This window comes from Hyaena hyaena, unplaced genomic scaffold (assembly GCF_003009895.1).
Source record: "Hyaena hyaena isolate Hyena2069 unplaced genomic scaffold, ASM300989v1 scaffold_51, whole genome shotgun sequence".
In the NCBI taxonomy this organism is placed as follows: Eukaryota; Metazoa; Chordata; class Mammalia; order Carnivora; family Hyaenidae; genus Hyaena; species Hyaena hyaena.
The window spans coordinates 2,105,469-2,119,978 of NW_024080683.1; the positions used below are offsets into that span (position 1 = coordinate 2,105,469).

A 14,510-nucleotide genomic window follows, 5' to 3' on the forward strand; every position below is an offset into this window, starting at 1 on the left:
CCCTCTCTCATTTGTTTTACTGCACCTGGATTTTCTTGTTTCCATTCACGCTCACATACAGTCTGCTTACCAAAAGCAACCAGAGTGAGCCAGTAGACGGGATAGATTCAGTCCTATCACCCTCAGCTTCGAACTTCTGAATTGCTGCTAAATTTTGGCCTGAGTTTGTTCCTCTAAATTCTGAGGTGGCTTCCTCTTCCCCATCCCAGCACTCAGCACTTTGGTGAGGTTCCCCTGAGCATTGGTGCCCAAACAGCAACCTCCATGGCCCTCCACATTCCATTCCCCACCATTCTATTCTTCTCGGCACTCTGCATGTTGCAATATTTTACCTATTTCTTTTCTTGTGGGTCTGTTACAAGTATCCCTCCCACCGTCATGTGCAAGGGAGACTTAGTCTATCTTGTTTATTTATGGGTCCTCGGAGCCTGGAATGACGCTGTACTGGATAGGGTGGGCTTAATAATGCTGTGATATGAAATGCTCCCAAAGCTCAGGGGTTTAAGACAACAAATGTTTGTTTTTGCTCAAACTATATGTATAACATCGGTTGACAGGGGAGTTCTGAGGTATTCAGAGACTCAGGCTGAAGGCAGCTTTACATGCAGTGACTTCCACAATTACTGAGGAAGGAGGAGGAATGGACCTGGAGAATCTCACATCATCTCTTAAATGCTTTCACATCGAGGAGACATGTGCCACCCCTGCTCACATTGTAGAAGCCATAGCAAATCACACGACCATGTGTAACTTCAAGGGTCCTAGGAGATGTGATCCTCTCATGTGCCTGGAAGCAGAAGAACACTGGAAATAGTGGTAGGAGGCGCTTTCATCCACACACGAGCAAACCTTGTGTGCCTGACTCTGAAGCTCACAGTACCTTAATGTTTGAGAGAATATGGTCCGAGAGTTTTTGTGTTAATGAGCCTATTCTTTCATCTTGGTTTCTAGGTGTTTCTCAATACCTGGGAACCCGTGCCAAGAGCCTCTGGTAATTGTGAGGTATAGTTGCTTTTGTTGTGTCCCCGACATAACTTGGATCCTGGTCAGTTATAGGTAAGTGGGATGTCCATAAATTATTTTACTTATTATGTTATTTTAACAATGATGAATTCTGTTTTTAATGGAGACAAGTTACCTTACATATCAAAGTAATGTATTCTTCTTTCTTTCTTAAATCATCATCCTTTATGACCTGGGGCAAGAGAGGGTGAATAAATGAAGGAATGAATGAGGTGATTTCTTTAGCAAGATGATATGTTTAAAATTAGGCTATGAACACAAGGTGGATTTTTCTAAATTCCTTTCGTAAATGAAAGACGTCGCCAAGAGCTCCTTCTGTAGAGAGGATGCTATACCATCGTGGAGAACTAGGCCTTGAGGCTGCTGCCCAAAGGCAGAGCATAAGATTGTGAAGTAGCAGAATGAAAGGTCACCCCTTTTGTCCCAAGGAATTATGGGCTGCAGAGGGGACAGAGTCTCGTAGATGGTGGTGGTCAGGAGTGTGGGTGTTTCCTTCTTGTAAATGGAAGCACAGAACTTTTAAAAGGTGTATAAATGTGAGACTAAGAGAAACTAGCAAGAATTCATTGCCTACGATAATATAATCACATTATGACCCAGGCATTGTCATGTGCCTCATATATAGTCGTTTCTTTCAACTCTCACAAAGAATCCTTCCACTATTCCTTCACTTCAACAGATATAGAAAGTGAAGCTAGAGAAAGTAAGTGACTGGCTCAAGTCTTTCTAGGAAGCAGCAACTAGGATTTAAACCCAGGTATCTCTAACTAAAGAGCTCAAACCTTTAGCTTCTGTGCTATGTCATTTTCACGAAGAGTCCGTTTCGACTTTCATTGATTTGCCTGCCCAGTGTCTATTTTTCCCTGAATTCCTTCTCCACACAGTCACCAAAGAGATCCATTGATTATGTTTCTCCTCCACTCAAAAAATGCAGAGAAGCCTCCCTGTTGCCTGCCTGCAGGATAAAGTCCAAAGTGGCCATGGCATACATTTTGGAAAGGAGCTGCTGAATGGGACATGGGCTGAACACTTGTACGGGGAGCAATTACCCTCTTCACTGCCCAACTTCTTCTCCCATTCCATTAGATAAGTTCATTCATTCAAGAAGCTTTTTTACAATAGCACATCTTAAAATTGTGTCTATCTTCTCCACGGATGGATGTTCCATTGAAACACGGTACTGCACCTCACCTCTGTGGCCAGGGAGTGTGATCAGTGCTGGCTCATAGGATCCTGTGCTCAGAAGGGTGTGGGGTTTAATGCCCTTTGATCGTCATCTTGAAATCCATAAACACTTTTATGTTTGGATTTGTGTTTTGTAAGTGAAATATGATGGAGCCATGGACCCTGCACCTGGGGCTTGAAGCCTTATCTCACAGGTAGTCCTGTCTCCCTACTGCCCCTCTGGGATGAGAGCTCATCCACCCTCCAGATTTCAGGCTCTGCCTGGCTTCCCATGTCTCTGCTCCTGCCTCTGATGACTGCAGTGACCGGGTGGGGGTGATGCACTGCTACACTCTGCCCTGTCCAGGCACAGGTAGGATCAAGGTCAAGCACACATCCTGCTACTTCTTGGGGTAGGGAAAGGCAATGTTAATCTCTGCTGTGGGCTCATTTGATCACAGTAAGTTCAGTGGGAGACTCCATGCGACCTTTTCACCCACTCCCAATCCTGGGAAGTTATTATCTCTTGGGGGTCATCTATCTACTGAAGGCTAGGGCAACAGGGCCAGAAAAGAGGAGATTAACTCATCTACCCAGACCGGTGTCTGCGTCTTCTTTTTGTGTAGGGTTGTGCAAATGACGTAGCCTGCTCTCTTATGATTCTCTGATGTGTTTCTTGAAATACAGTGAAAATGTCAAGTTGTAATAAAAATGTGACATTAATGTTACTTCCGAGGGTGCTGAGTGCAAGACACTAACAATTTAATAAATTTGGGCTTTTGCACTGACCTATGTTAATGTGTGATTTTATGCTATTTTGCATGGCAAGGGAAGCTTCTCAGAATTCATTTGATTGTTAGATCAATGTGAAAATGCATTATCTGCCTGCCTTGAGCATGGCCAACTGTTGACCTCTTCAATTAAGTAGACTTGAGAATGAAAATCCAATTACAATGAACAAACATTTCTTGAACACTTTCTGTGTGCAAGGCCCTATGCCAGGCCTTGTGGGGAATAGGCAGATTTGTGAGATGTGTTCTTACTTTTGGAGTGCTTACAAGCAAGAGAGGAGGTCAAGATACACGCATGGATAACTACGGAATGCACTCTCTTGCCTTATCAAAGCAGAAGAAATGGAATTAGTAGTCAAGTTGGGCTGTTTTTAGGCAGTACCTCATAGCAGGAGATGCCACTTCCTTGCTTTGTATCAATCTCCCCTCTTTGGGAATAGAATTCTACTTTTTTTTCAGGTTCTGTCCCTTGGGAAAGATGAATTTATCTCCAGCTCTGTGATAAATCTTGATTGGCTTATCTCTGTGGTAATCTCATGTCTCTTTTCGGTGATTGGTTTAGAGACGGTCATGTGATTCGGTTCTGGCCAATTAAGCATGAAGGCAAGGCTCTGGGTTGCTTTTGGAAAGGCTTTCTTAATAGAGATAACTTGGTGGTTAAGGGCATGGACTCGGAAGTGCACTGCCTGGTTTATAATCCCGACTCCACCACTTACAAGCTACGTGTCATTAGGAAAGTTACTTAACCTTATTTACCACCATTTCCTCATCTGTTGCAGGGGGTTAATTATAATACATACTTAATGGGACTGTGGTAAGGATAAAAATTAGTTGATAATTGTAAATCACTTAGAAAAGTATCTGGTACATACTAAGTGCTATGTGTCATCTATCATCATCATTATTTTGAGAGGAGATGCCAGAAGTGATTGACTCTTTTATGACTCTGGACGTCCCTCTGTCTGGATGTGACTCCTGTAACTTCCTTCATGGCCTTCTGCCTTTGAGGGGGGCTGGCCTACGAGGTAGGAAGGGCCTTAGTCTTTGATGAAATCACTGAGACACTGTCATCAGTTCTTGAATCCATGCTACATCTGGACTTCTTGTTAGGAGATATGATAAATTAATTGTGCAGGGTGTTCTCAGTCAGAGTGTTGTGTTAATGGCATCAAAGTTGACTTCTTGGTATAGGATCTGGAGCTGCTCAGGTGGTGTGACTTCCAGGTCCCACAGGTGAGCTGGCCTCGAGCTATCTCAGAGCAGCTCCTGACACCAATTCCTGCTAACCTGCTGTGACTCCACTCGGTTCTGGCCTTAATTACAATGCGTTGTTGTCACTAAAGACTGAGATTTCCAAGATTTCCCCAGATCCACAATCTACTCTTGATATTCACAGCGGACATGTTTTGAGGTCACTTTCAAGTTTGCAGACACTATGGCAATATGATTTCCCCACAAAACACAATAAATTAACACCTAAGCAATCTCCTTTGATTCTTAATAATTCTATAGATATGAAGACAGGAATAAATAGTAAACTTACTAAATTTCCCACTAAAATAAACTCTACCCTATGGTACCCATTTTTTAAAAAGCAAAACTAAAAACATTTTTTACATTTCCAGATTTAAGGTAAAAAGGATGAAAACAATGTTTTAAAATTTATTTAATGTTTATTAATTGTCGAGAGTGAGCGAGTGAGCATTAGCTGGAGGAGGGGTGATAGAGAGAGAGAGACACACACACAGAATCCGAAGCAGGCTCCAGGCTCTGAGCTGTCAGCACAGAGCCTGATTCTGGGCTTGAACTCACGAACCATGACATTGTGACCTGAGCTGAAATAGGAAGCTTAACCAACTCAGGTGCCCCGAGGATGAAAAACATTTTTAAGGGATATATCAGGAGAGTTATTGGTTATATACAGATGCATTCTCTAAATGACTATTATATAAATATATATATATATGTATATATAACTGTATACATTACACATATCTGTGTCAAATTTGTGCTTCAGTAAAATTACAATTCATACATATTACCTATCTTTGGGATCATTCAAAGATTGGGAAGTACTGTTAATTTTTTTGCATCCTTAAAAGTCCTGGTTTTTACCTCTTGCACCCTCCTGCAGAGATAATGTCTTCCTAGAGTGTGGGCTGAGAAGGACTGTGAGCACCTGTCGGGTTGGGTGGGGAGTAGTGCTGGGATCGACTAGGAATGTCTGCTCTGGGTGTGGGTGGAGCCGGAGGTGGCAGCAATACAGTGCTTCAGCGCTGGAGGGTTTACCGCTTTCTGCCTATTCTGCTTGAAAGGCAATTACAAGGTCATCAGGCCTGACTCCATAATTACAATGACTCTTAACTTCAGGATAAACTTATGTACCTAAATCAATGTAAATTTATTGAGCACCTCTGATGCATGGGTGTACCATTAGGCATTGCAGGAAATTAAAAAGTGAATTGGACTCACTCCTACCCACAAAGAAGTTGGTTAACAAGAGAAAGATGTGCGTGTGTTTAGGGTCCAGGGTCATACAGAACTGCAAGGAAGGTTAGATCAAGGGATGGACAGGAGATGTGTCGGCTTTGGAAGGCATCCTTTTGGTGAGCTTGGAACGTGGGCAGGACGCACACTGGGGAAGGTGCACTGTAAGTGAGCCCCACAGTGATGTGAGTAAGACTGCTGGGCTGGATGGGAGGGCAAGACTGTTTGGAACACAGTGGCCAGAGTGAGCCAAAGCTCACAGCTGTGGATGACCGCCCGGCTGGTGAGGATACAGGTACTTGTGGTTTAATCCAGCTCCCTGCACCCCCCCCCCCCATGGTGAGCAGGCTGCTGGGCACTTCGTTAGCTCATGTGCTGGTGTGACATCCATTTTTATAAGAGCCATTGGGGCCAGGGGGAACCTGATCTTTGCACAGATCATCTTTTTATCACCATTTGACGTGTGGCATGTAACAAAGTCTTCAAGTAAAGGAGAGGCCTCGTTGGTATCTCGCACTGTGCATTTTTATTGTAAACCTAGGAGAACTGACAACGTTTCCGTCTTTATTTTCTTACAAACACACAGTCATCAGATATCGCCGATGAAGAACGTTCCTGACATCGTATCATTCCATTACGTGAAGAAGGCAGAAATCCTTTCACACATGGCTGAGCTAGAAATGAGCTGCTGATGTGCTGAACGTATTTGTGAGAACAGCTTAAAATTGTCAATTGAAGATCACTCCTCACATGCTTTCCTGTTACGTCATACATATAAACATGAGGTAGGGTTTGGTTACATTCCTGTTTTTAAATACTTTAAAAACGAAAGCAATGCTGTTGGCTTTCCTGAAATAATAATAAAGAGAAACCACACACTGAAAAAGAAAAAAGGTTCAGCGACATGCAGGAAGCTGTAGGGAGCCAGTCTCAGAAGTAGCAAGATACAGATTTGCCAACGAAACTAGGAGGCACATTTTAGAGTTAGCGGGGGGGGGGGGGGGGGGGGGGGGGGGGGGGGGGGGGAGGGGATGAATTTAAAGAAACCTAATCATCCTTGTAAAATGCGGAGTACATGTTTGGAACATGAAATATGAGCCTGGACGTTGAGGGGCTTCTCGGGTCTTCCTTTTACTTATTGATTGATTGGCTGTGACTATCTTCTAAGCAAACCTACAACAGAGAAGGTGATTTCTATGATTCAGAGTAAGTCAGTCCCACCTCCATCCAAAGGCGCAGGCAAGCTGGTTTTGTGTTCCTCTCCCCTCCCTCCCTCCCGGTCCCCTGCCCCTCCTCCTTCCCACTCCCATGCCCTTCCCCGAGTTTTTACTATGGGCAGTCTTAGATCTATATTTACCCACTATATTTAGTAAGTTTGATTATGCATAGCCTAAATTCAGATCTGAGATGATGGTCCAGATTCCTGTTCACTGGAAGAACTTTTTCTTTCTCTCTTTTTTTTATAGGTTGACAGCAAAGGCTAAGCACCAACTTACTTCTCTCCTTGCTTGTTTCGCCTCAGGCCTTTGCCCTTTACTGGGCGTTTGTAGATGGTGGCTCTGGTTGCACACTGGTTCCTTCCTGACTTTAAGTCACCACTCATTGCCACGTCTTCCAAGAGGCCTCCCAGACCACTCAGTGTAAGCACCACCCACCTGCCGTCCCTGGCCTTGCCACTGTCTAGCACAATGTTCTATTTGTTTCCTGCTATCCCTTTATGTAGTTTTGGTGGGGTTATTTTTGGTAGGTTTTCATGTAATTGAGAAAAAAAAATTCACATACAGTAAAATTCACCTTCTATTGTAGTTCTGCAAGCTTTGATAAATGCATACAGACATGTACTACAACTACTACAATCAAGATCTAGAAAGTTCCATCTCCCCCAAGTGTTGCCCTATCTCGTTATAGCCAACCCTTCCCCAAGCCCAGGTCAGAGTTGTTCTTTGCATCTGAAGGTTGCCTTTTGCAGAATGTCATAGAAATGGAATCATACATTATGTAGCCTTTTCAGTCTGATTGCTCTCAATTTCTTTAGCTTCATTTATTTGAGACTCATATGTATTATTTTATCAGGTCTTTCCTTTTCCTTACAGAAAATCACTTCATTGTGTGGAAGGATCATAGTTTATTCATCCTCCATTTGCGGGGTACTCTTGGTATTTCCAGTTTGGGTGATTACAAATAAAACTACCATAAACATTCAGATAGAGTGTTCCTCTCCCGTAAGTACCTCGCAGTGAGATTGCTGGGTCATATGGTAAGTGAATTTTTTTTTTTTTAACTATATAAGGATCCGTCAAACTATCTTCTCAATTGTCTGTACCGTTTTATATTCCTACCAACCATGAATGAGAATTCTGACAGCTTCACATCTTCACCAGCAATTGGTATTGTCCGAAGTTTTATTCCAGACATTCTAACAGGTGTATACATCTAATGGCAGTAGCCATGATGGCTCTAGTTTTCATTTCTCTATTGACTAATGATGCTGAATATCTTTTCTTGTGCTTCTTTGCTATTATATCATTTTATGATGGAGGGTCTGTTCACATTTTTGCTCTTACCAAAACTGTTTTCTTATTACTGGGCTTTTTTGAGAGTATCAGAGCATACATTCTTTTCATATTCTGGATACTATTTTTTCCTCAGATACGCAACTTCCAAATAGTTTCACCTAGTGTATAATGCTTCTTTTCATCGTCTTTCAAAGATACGTTTTAAATTTTGATACAGGACAATTTATCATTTTTCCCTTATCAGGATTTACGTCACATCCAAGACATGTCTGCCTAACCCAAGATCACAAAGGTTTTCTTCTATGTTTTATTCTCCAAGTGTTCACATTTCTAGGTTTTATGTTTCAATCCATGATCTCTTTTGAATTAATTTTTCTGATGGTGTGACATATGGGTGGTAGGTCACTAATTTGACTGCATATTGACATCCAATTATTCCCTCACCACTTCTGAAAAGAACATCACCTCTCCATGTAATTGTTTGCAGGTACGCTGAAAATCATATTGGTTGTACATGTGTGAGTCCATTTCTGACCTCTATTCCATTCCATTCACCTACGTGCGTCCTTTCTTCAGGATACACTGCCTTGATTACCGTAGGTTTAGTGTGAGTTCTGAGATCAGGTAGCTATTACTTTATTTATCGTTTTCAGAAAAACTACCGGTATTTGAAATTTTCTTATTTGTTTACTTCTTTGATGTCTATCAGGGGACCAACCAATTGAGGAGACTCTCTAGAACCACAAGACCTGGGAATTCGTACTCTCATCATTCTCTGTTATACCCTAGCACTGAGAAGAACTTTTGGCTCACAACTACGTAATAAATTCATTGGAAAAAAGCAAGAAGGGAAGTGATAGTTCAGTTGGCGAAACTGAAGGAATTCGTGTTTGGGAGAAGAGAAGCATCAGATTGTTTTGGGAGAGGCTGTGAAGGGGACAGGGCGCTGGCTCGTAGCCGCAGCATGGAAGAAGACATGCTCTTGGAGCCACAGCATTTTGATTACAAACTCTGTTCTTTTGGGGCCATTCAGGAGCTCCATGGGGCTGCATTCATTCACCCATCCATCACACATGTACCCAGCACCTGCTGGGTAACACTGTGTTACAAACAGCAGTAGGCATGATCCCGTGCGCAAGGTAGGAGGGGCTACAGAACAAAGAAACCCCAAGAATTGAGACTTATGCTCTCAAAGTGGTATCTGCACAGAGCCGAGTGATCTGGGAGGGACATCTAAGCCAGCCTTGGCCTTGAAAGGCTTCTTAGAAGCGGGCTCGCTTGGGGCGCCTGGGTGACACAGTCGGTTAAGTGTCTCGAGCTCTTCTGATCAGGTCATGATCTTGTGGTTTGTGAGTTCAAGCCCCACGTGGGGCTCTGTGCTGATGGAGTGGAACCTGCTTGGGATTCTCTGAGTCTCTCCCTCACTCTGCCCTTCCTCGGCTTGTTCTCTTTCTCTCTCTCTCTCTTTCAAAATAAAGAAATAAACTTGGCCACCATGTAGGTTCTCCAGCTATTGCTGGGTGTGGGGTACCAGTGGTGGGTTTTACGGACTCATTCTAGTCTAGGTCTCCCCATCAATGCTCTCTTGGCACCCTTTACCCCTCCTACTTGTCACTCATTGCAATCATCATGACGTAATTAATTACGCAGTTAGCTGTTTAAGGCCCTGCCTTCCCTCCCACTACAAGGCAGGCTTCCTGGAGGCAGGGACTGCATCAGTCCTGGTCTCTGCTCCTATTCCGGAGCCCACCCGCCAGACCTGGGGACAGACTGTGAGGGACCCAAGTGATGAAGGACTGGCCTCACAGTCCTTGGAGACCTTACCGGGTTACTGGAGAGCTCTCCCTTGCTGATGAAGTAGTTCTGTCCCTTCGCTCACTTTTAGCAACATCTGTTAGCCCTTATTTTCAAATTACTTTAAAATAATTAATAGTGAAAATAAAAGTCTCCCTAGCCTGCCTAAGGGAAGACAGAAACCTGCACATCACATTTAATGGTGGATATTTTCAGCATGCCACTTAGATGTATTTAGACGGTACCAGGGATCAGCCAAACACCAAATCAATTTTTTGTTTTTGTGTGTAAATCTATTATGCCCTAAAAATGGGTAGAATGAAGCAATGGAGAGAAAATTATTTATTTTGATAAAGAAATTACCAATCATTATCTCTAAATTACCAATAATTCCTCTGGGTAGTCCCACTTATTTTAGTTCTCCTCAATACACACACACACACACACACACACACACACACACACACACACACCTGGGCTGCTTCTCAGATGCTGTGACTGTAAGGGACCAGAAGAAGGGTATTACCACAGCTGAACATTTATCTGAGCATGCACTCCTTGCTAAGTGCTCTTCAAAGATTTGGCCATTTAGCACACATCTTCACGGGTGTGCCTAGACACTAGGATACTGTGGTCTAGATATTAGGAAAGGGTTGGCGAAGAAGTGTTAAAAAGATCTCAAGTGCCTAGGGGAGTCACATTTTTAAGCACCCTTATCTGCTTAATTAATTAAATACGTCAGTCAGCCGTGGTGCTGAGTGAGAGAAGAAGGGAAAAGGAAAGGCATCCACTGCCCCTGCACCCTCGCTCAACAGCGTGTCTACTTTGACAGTGCTGTGGGCATCTTGCGTGTCATTCTACCTAGACCAGCCCTCGCTTTGACCTTATGGCCACTGGGTTTGTGCATTCATGCAAAGCAGGGGCTGGCCAAGTTCAAGGTCTCTGTGTTTCCTGGTTAGAATCTTGTTCTTGTAAGACAAAGTGGAAACAGGACTCAAGTTTCTAGTTGGCATGGTTCTTGCACTCAAAAGGTGGGTTTTCTAAAACGCTACAAAAACTCACTTCCTCGTCCCAAATCCAAATGATTCTGTTTGGAATGAACTAAGATCGGCATCTGTTTACCTCCTGAGAGAGGAGGGGCACAGACACCAGCAAGAAAAGGGAGAAAGGCCAGAAACTGGCAATTACTGAATACCAGTAACAAGAACTGCTTAGTGCTTGGACATGTTAAGGACACCCTTGAGATCTCTCAGTGAGACATGTGTTGTTAATCCCATTTCACAGATGAGAAGACTGAGGCCTAGTCTTTTCAAATTGTCCTAGTGAATAGTCAGCATGTTCTAAGGCCACAATCTGTGCCCTTGACTTTACATGACAGGACTGTGGAGAGGGATGGGAGGGAGAACTCCCCTCTTCCCTCAGAGTTAAAGATGGCATCCATATCCCTAAATGGCTAGCATTTTAAGATTCATATTATGCGTGACAACATGAACACACCATAAACAATGGAAGTTTTGCCTGTGTTTTGCCTCCCATGCTTCAAGGTCACAATTTCATTTTCTCAACTCTGCCAAAGAACTCTTGGTTTGGTTTCCCATGTTTCTTCTTCTCTTTATGCTTTTCAATACTACAGAGACATGATGCTTTGAATAAAAAGCTTTGGGAGACATTATAATATGAAGGAACAATTTGTTTTGTTTTGTTTTGTTTTGGTAGGAAAGTCAAGAGTGACAGTGCCCAGTGGTTTTAATTGTGGGGCTGATCTCATGGGTGGATTTTTAATGGGCTCATATGGACGAGGTGTAAAGACGGGGAATTCTTCCAGAAACATCTGTCACATCCATCTCATTGTGGTAGGTTTTTACACCACACAACACCTGCCTAGCTTGTAAAGAGGGCTTTGTCCTAACTTCCAGGATCTCAAAAAATATCTTGCAATACACGTACTTTAAACGCCCTTCACGTTTTAGGTATATTGGAATAAACACCCACAAAGCCTTCTATGAGTGAGTGAAGGTCAGAGGAGCCCATAACTAAATTCCACATCGTGCAGATGAGAAAACCAAATGCCAGAAGGAACTGACTTTACCCCAGGTCACATAGCTCATTATAGCTCATTTGGAACAAGAGTTCACTTTGAAGGACTCTCTTAATGGTTGCAGGATCAGGTTGTCACACATTGAATTCCATTTAATGGAACAGAAAACACTCAACTCCATCTCAGGATCTAAGTCTCCTTAAAGAGGAAGGGTACACGCCTCTTCTCTTAGGAAGGTTGGAATTCTTCTGGACCTCTTTACCTGGTCATATGGTCCACTGAGATTTTATATACATGGCCGTGACAAGAGCATTTCTTACCTAAAGAAAGGATTCTTTAGATCGAGGATGTTCCCAGATCTGAAGCCTGTCTGGTTTACCAGCGCCACGATCTGAATGTCGTAGCTCTGTCTGTATGGCAGAAAACAAACCAAAAACACAAAACAACGCCATCATTTTACAGGGCCGGTTACCTCTTCACACACACTGAAGGCCCTTTGTATACACACCTCCTTACTTCATGAGGGTTTTAAGAGTGCGTGGTTGGCATCCTGTCTACGGTTGCGTGTGTTTACACGGACGCTACTAATATCAGTAGAGGCAACAGAAGGCCTTGTTTATTTGTCAGAAGAGTTTGGCAGTTGTAATCTCTTGGGCTAAACATTACAACGTTAATGGTGTTTCTGGTTTTATCAACAGCAAGGACAGAAATGGCTTTAATTAATAGGGGGACTTTATGGGTCACCCACTGAAGTAACCAAAATAATCTCAATCGTGCAAAGGCTGGCTAAGTTAAAGTCTCAAAATGACATAAAACAGTCAACAAAAGTGACTGATTTGAAGAGGCCCCAGATGAAGGCTCAGGTAATTCCAGTGAGTACTGGCTGATAAGAACAGGTCATAGGATATATCCTTGGTGACTAACCTGAAGAGTCTACATTTGTGGGATTTTTATTAGTCATATGTATTCAACAACATATGTATTACTTTGGGTTATAAAGTGTTACCTATTCACTGTAGCATAACTGAAAAATAAGGAAAAAGATAAATTAAATAAAATAGTCCCAAATGCCTCTAGCCAGAGATTCTTCCAGGTAACACTCTAGAGAATTTTCCTGTGTATTTTCCCTTCTATTGTTTTCATAAATATGCATTTTTAATAAAATGATCCTAAATATTCCTTTGTACCTCCTAACTTAACACAAACACGCATTTATCCTATAATTCTTGACAACATATTTTTCAGTCGCACTAATGGGCACTACAGAGTGATTAATAATTCCCCATTGTTGGGGCGCCTGGGTGGCTCAGTTGGTTAAGCGGCTGACTTTGGCTCAGGTCATGAACTGGCGGTCTGTGAGTTCGAGCCCCGCGTTGGGATCTGCACTGACAAGCACGGAGCCTGCTTGGAGTTCTCGTTCCCTCTCTCTCTTCCCCTACCCCACTCGTACTCTCTCTCTCTCAAAATAAATAAACTTACAAAAAAGAATGCTAGATATGGTAACATTGTCACCTTACCTCACTCTCCTCAACCCACTCCCACCCCTCTTCTTTCCCCATCAGAGCCCTGTCCTCCCTGACGGGAGGCAAAAAGAGCTTCATGTCATGTCCTGTTATGTCCCGCCTCAGACTCGTGAGCAACAAGCTGAGATTTGCTCCCAAAGCCCTTCCATGCACGTGTCTGTGTGCCTGTGAGAGGAGGAAGGCGAAGTTGGCTAATCTGATGGTGATTCAGCTAAGCAGGGGAGAACACGCCCTTCCCTGAAACAGCAGAAACACCATGCACTCTTCTATCTCAGGAGCAGTGCCATCTGAGGGCTGTGGTACCCAAGAGGCCAACTCCAAATTCAATAATTAATGTAGAGTGTTGATAAAACAACCAATAATGGATAATCTGTCAAACTTGTGGATACAGGATCCTAAATAACTATTAACTCTTTTGAACCAGTAATGTGGTAATGTGTATTTTTTTTTAAAACCTAGTTCTTTGCTAGACTTAGTCATTTTAAATCTACAGAGATAGAAGGGTGCCTGGGTGGGTGAGTCGGTTAAGCATCTGACTTGAGCTCAGGACATGATCTCACGGATCGTGGGTTCAAGCCCTGCGTCGAGCTCTGTGCTGACAGCTCAGAGCCTGGAGCCTGCTTTGGATTCTGTGTCTCCTTCTCTCTCTGCCCCTCCCCCGCTGGCGTGCTGTTTCTGTCTCTAAAAATGAATAAACATTAAAAAAAATGTTTAAATCTACAAAGATGGATCAAGACCTAAGTGGGAACATACTTTAGTTCCAGGGTCGAGGGCTAAATCATCTACCCCAAAAACCAAGAGCACACTTTACACCCTGCATGTTGGGCCAATTTGACAATAAATTATATTAAGATGATAATAAATAAATAAATAAAAAGAAACAAAGCGAAAAATTAAAAAAAAACCAAAATCATTACTTGGTTTACCAACATTTCTTTTGAAATCAAGCAGATATTGGAAACTTGAGAACAAAATATGCAGGACACGTCTTTCTAGAGCATGTGGTAACTCATGATAATTTCACCTTAGAGAAAACCGAAGGTACAGTAGAGGGTGGGCTGAGTGTTCCTCATCAAGGGAGAAGAGGATGGAGATACAGAAGTGGCAGGAAGCTTGGGGGAAAGATGGCTCAGAAAACGAGAGGGAGGGAATCCAACCACAAGAGACTCTTAAC

The 14,510-nt window shown here is 42.9% G+C and overlaps 1 protein-coding gene across 4 annotated transcripts in view; it reads right to left on the bottom strand.

Moving 5' to 3' along the window:
• Nucleotides 1-5,968: 5,968 nt before the first annotated feature.
• LOC120230979 (histone-arginine methyltransferase CARM1-like) overlaps nucleotides 5,969-14,510 on the bottom strand; it is a 253,326-nt gene continuing 244,784 nt past the window's right edge. For 2 of the 4 annotated variants that reach the window (XM_039230824.1, XM_039230825.1), the window contains 2 exons: nucleotides 12,134-12,223; nucleotides 5,969-6,638 (listed from right to left, as the gene is read on the bottom strand). In XM_039230824.1, the coding sequence (XP_039086755.1) occupies nucleotides 6,629-6,638; nucleotides 12,134-12,223 (100 nt within the window). In that variant the 3' untranslated portion in view covers nucleotides 5,969-6,628. Of the gene's footprint in view, nucleotides 6,639-12,129; nucleotides 12,224-14,510 lie in introns of those variants that run through there. The other 2 variants (XM_039230823.1, XM_039230826.1) reach the window with 2 other exon arrangements.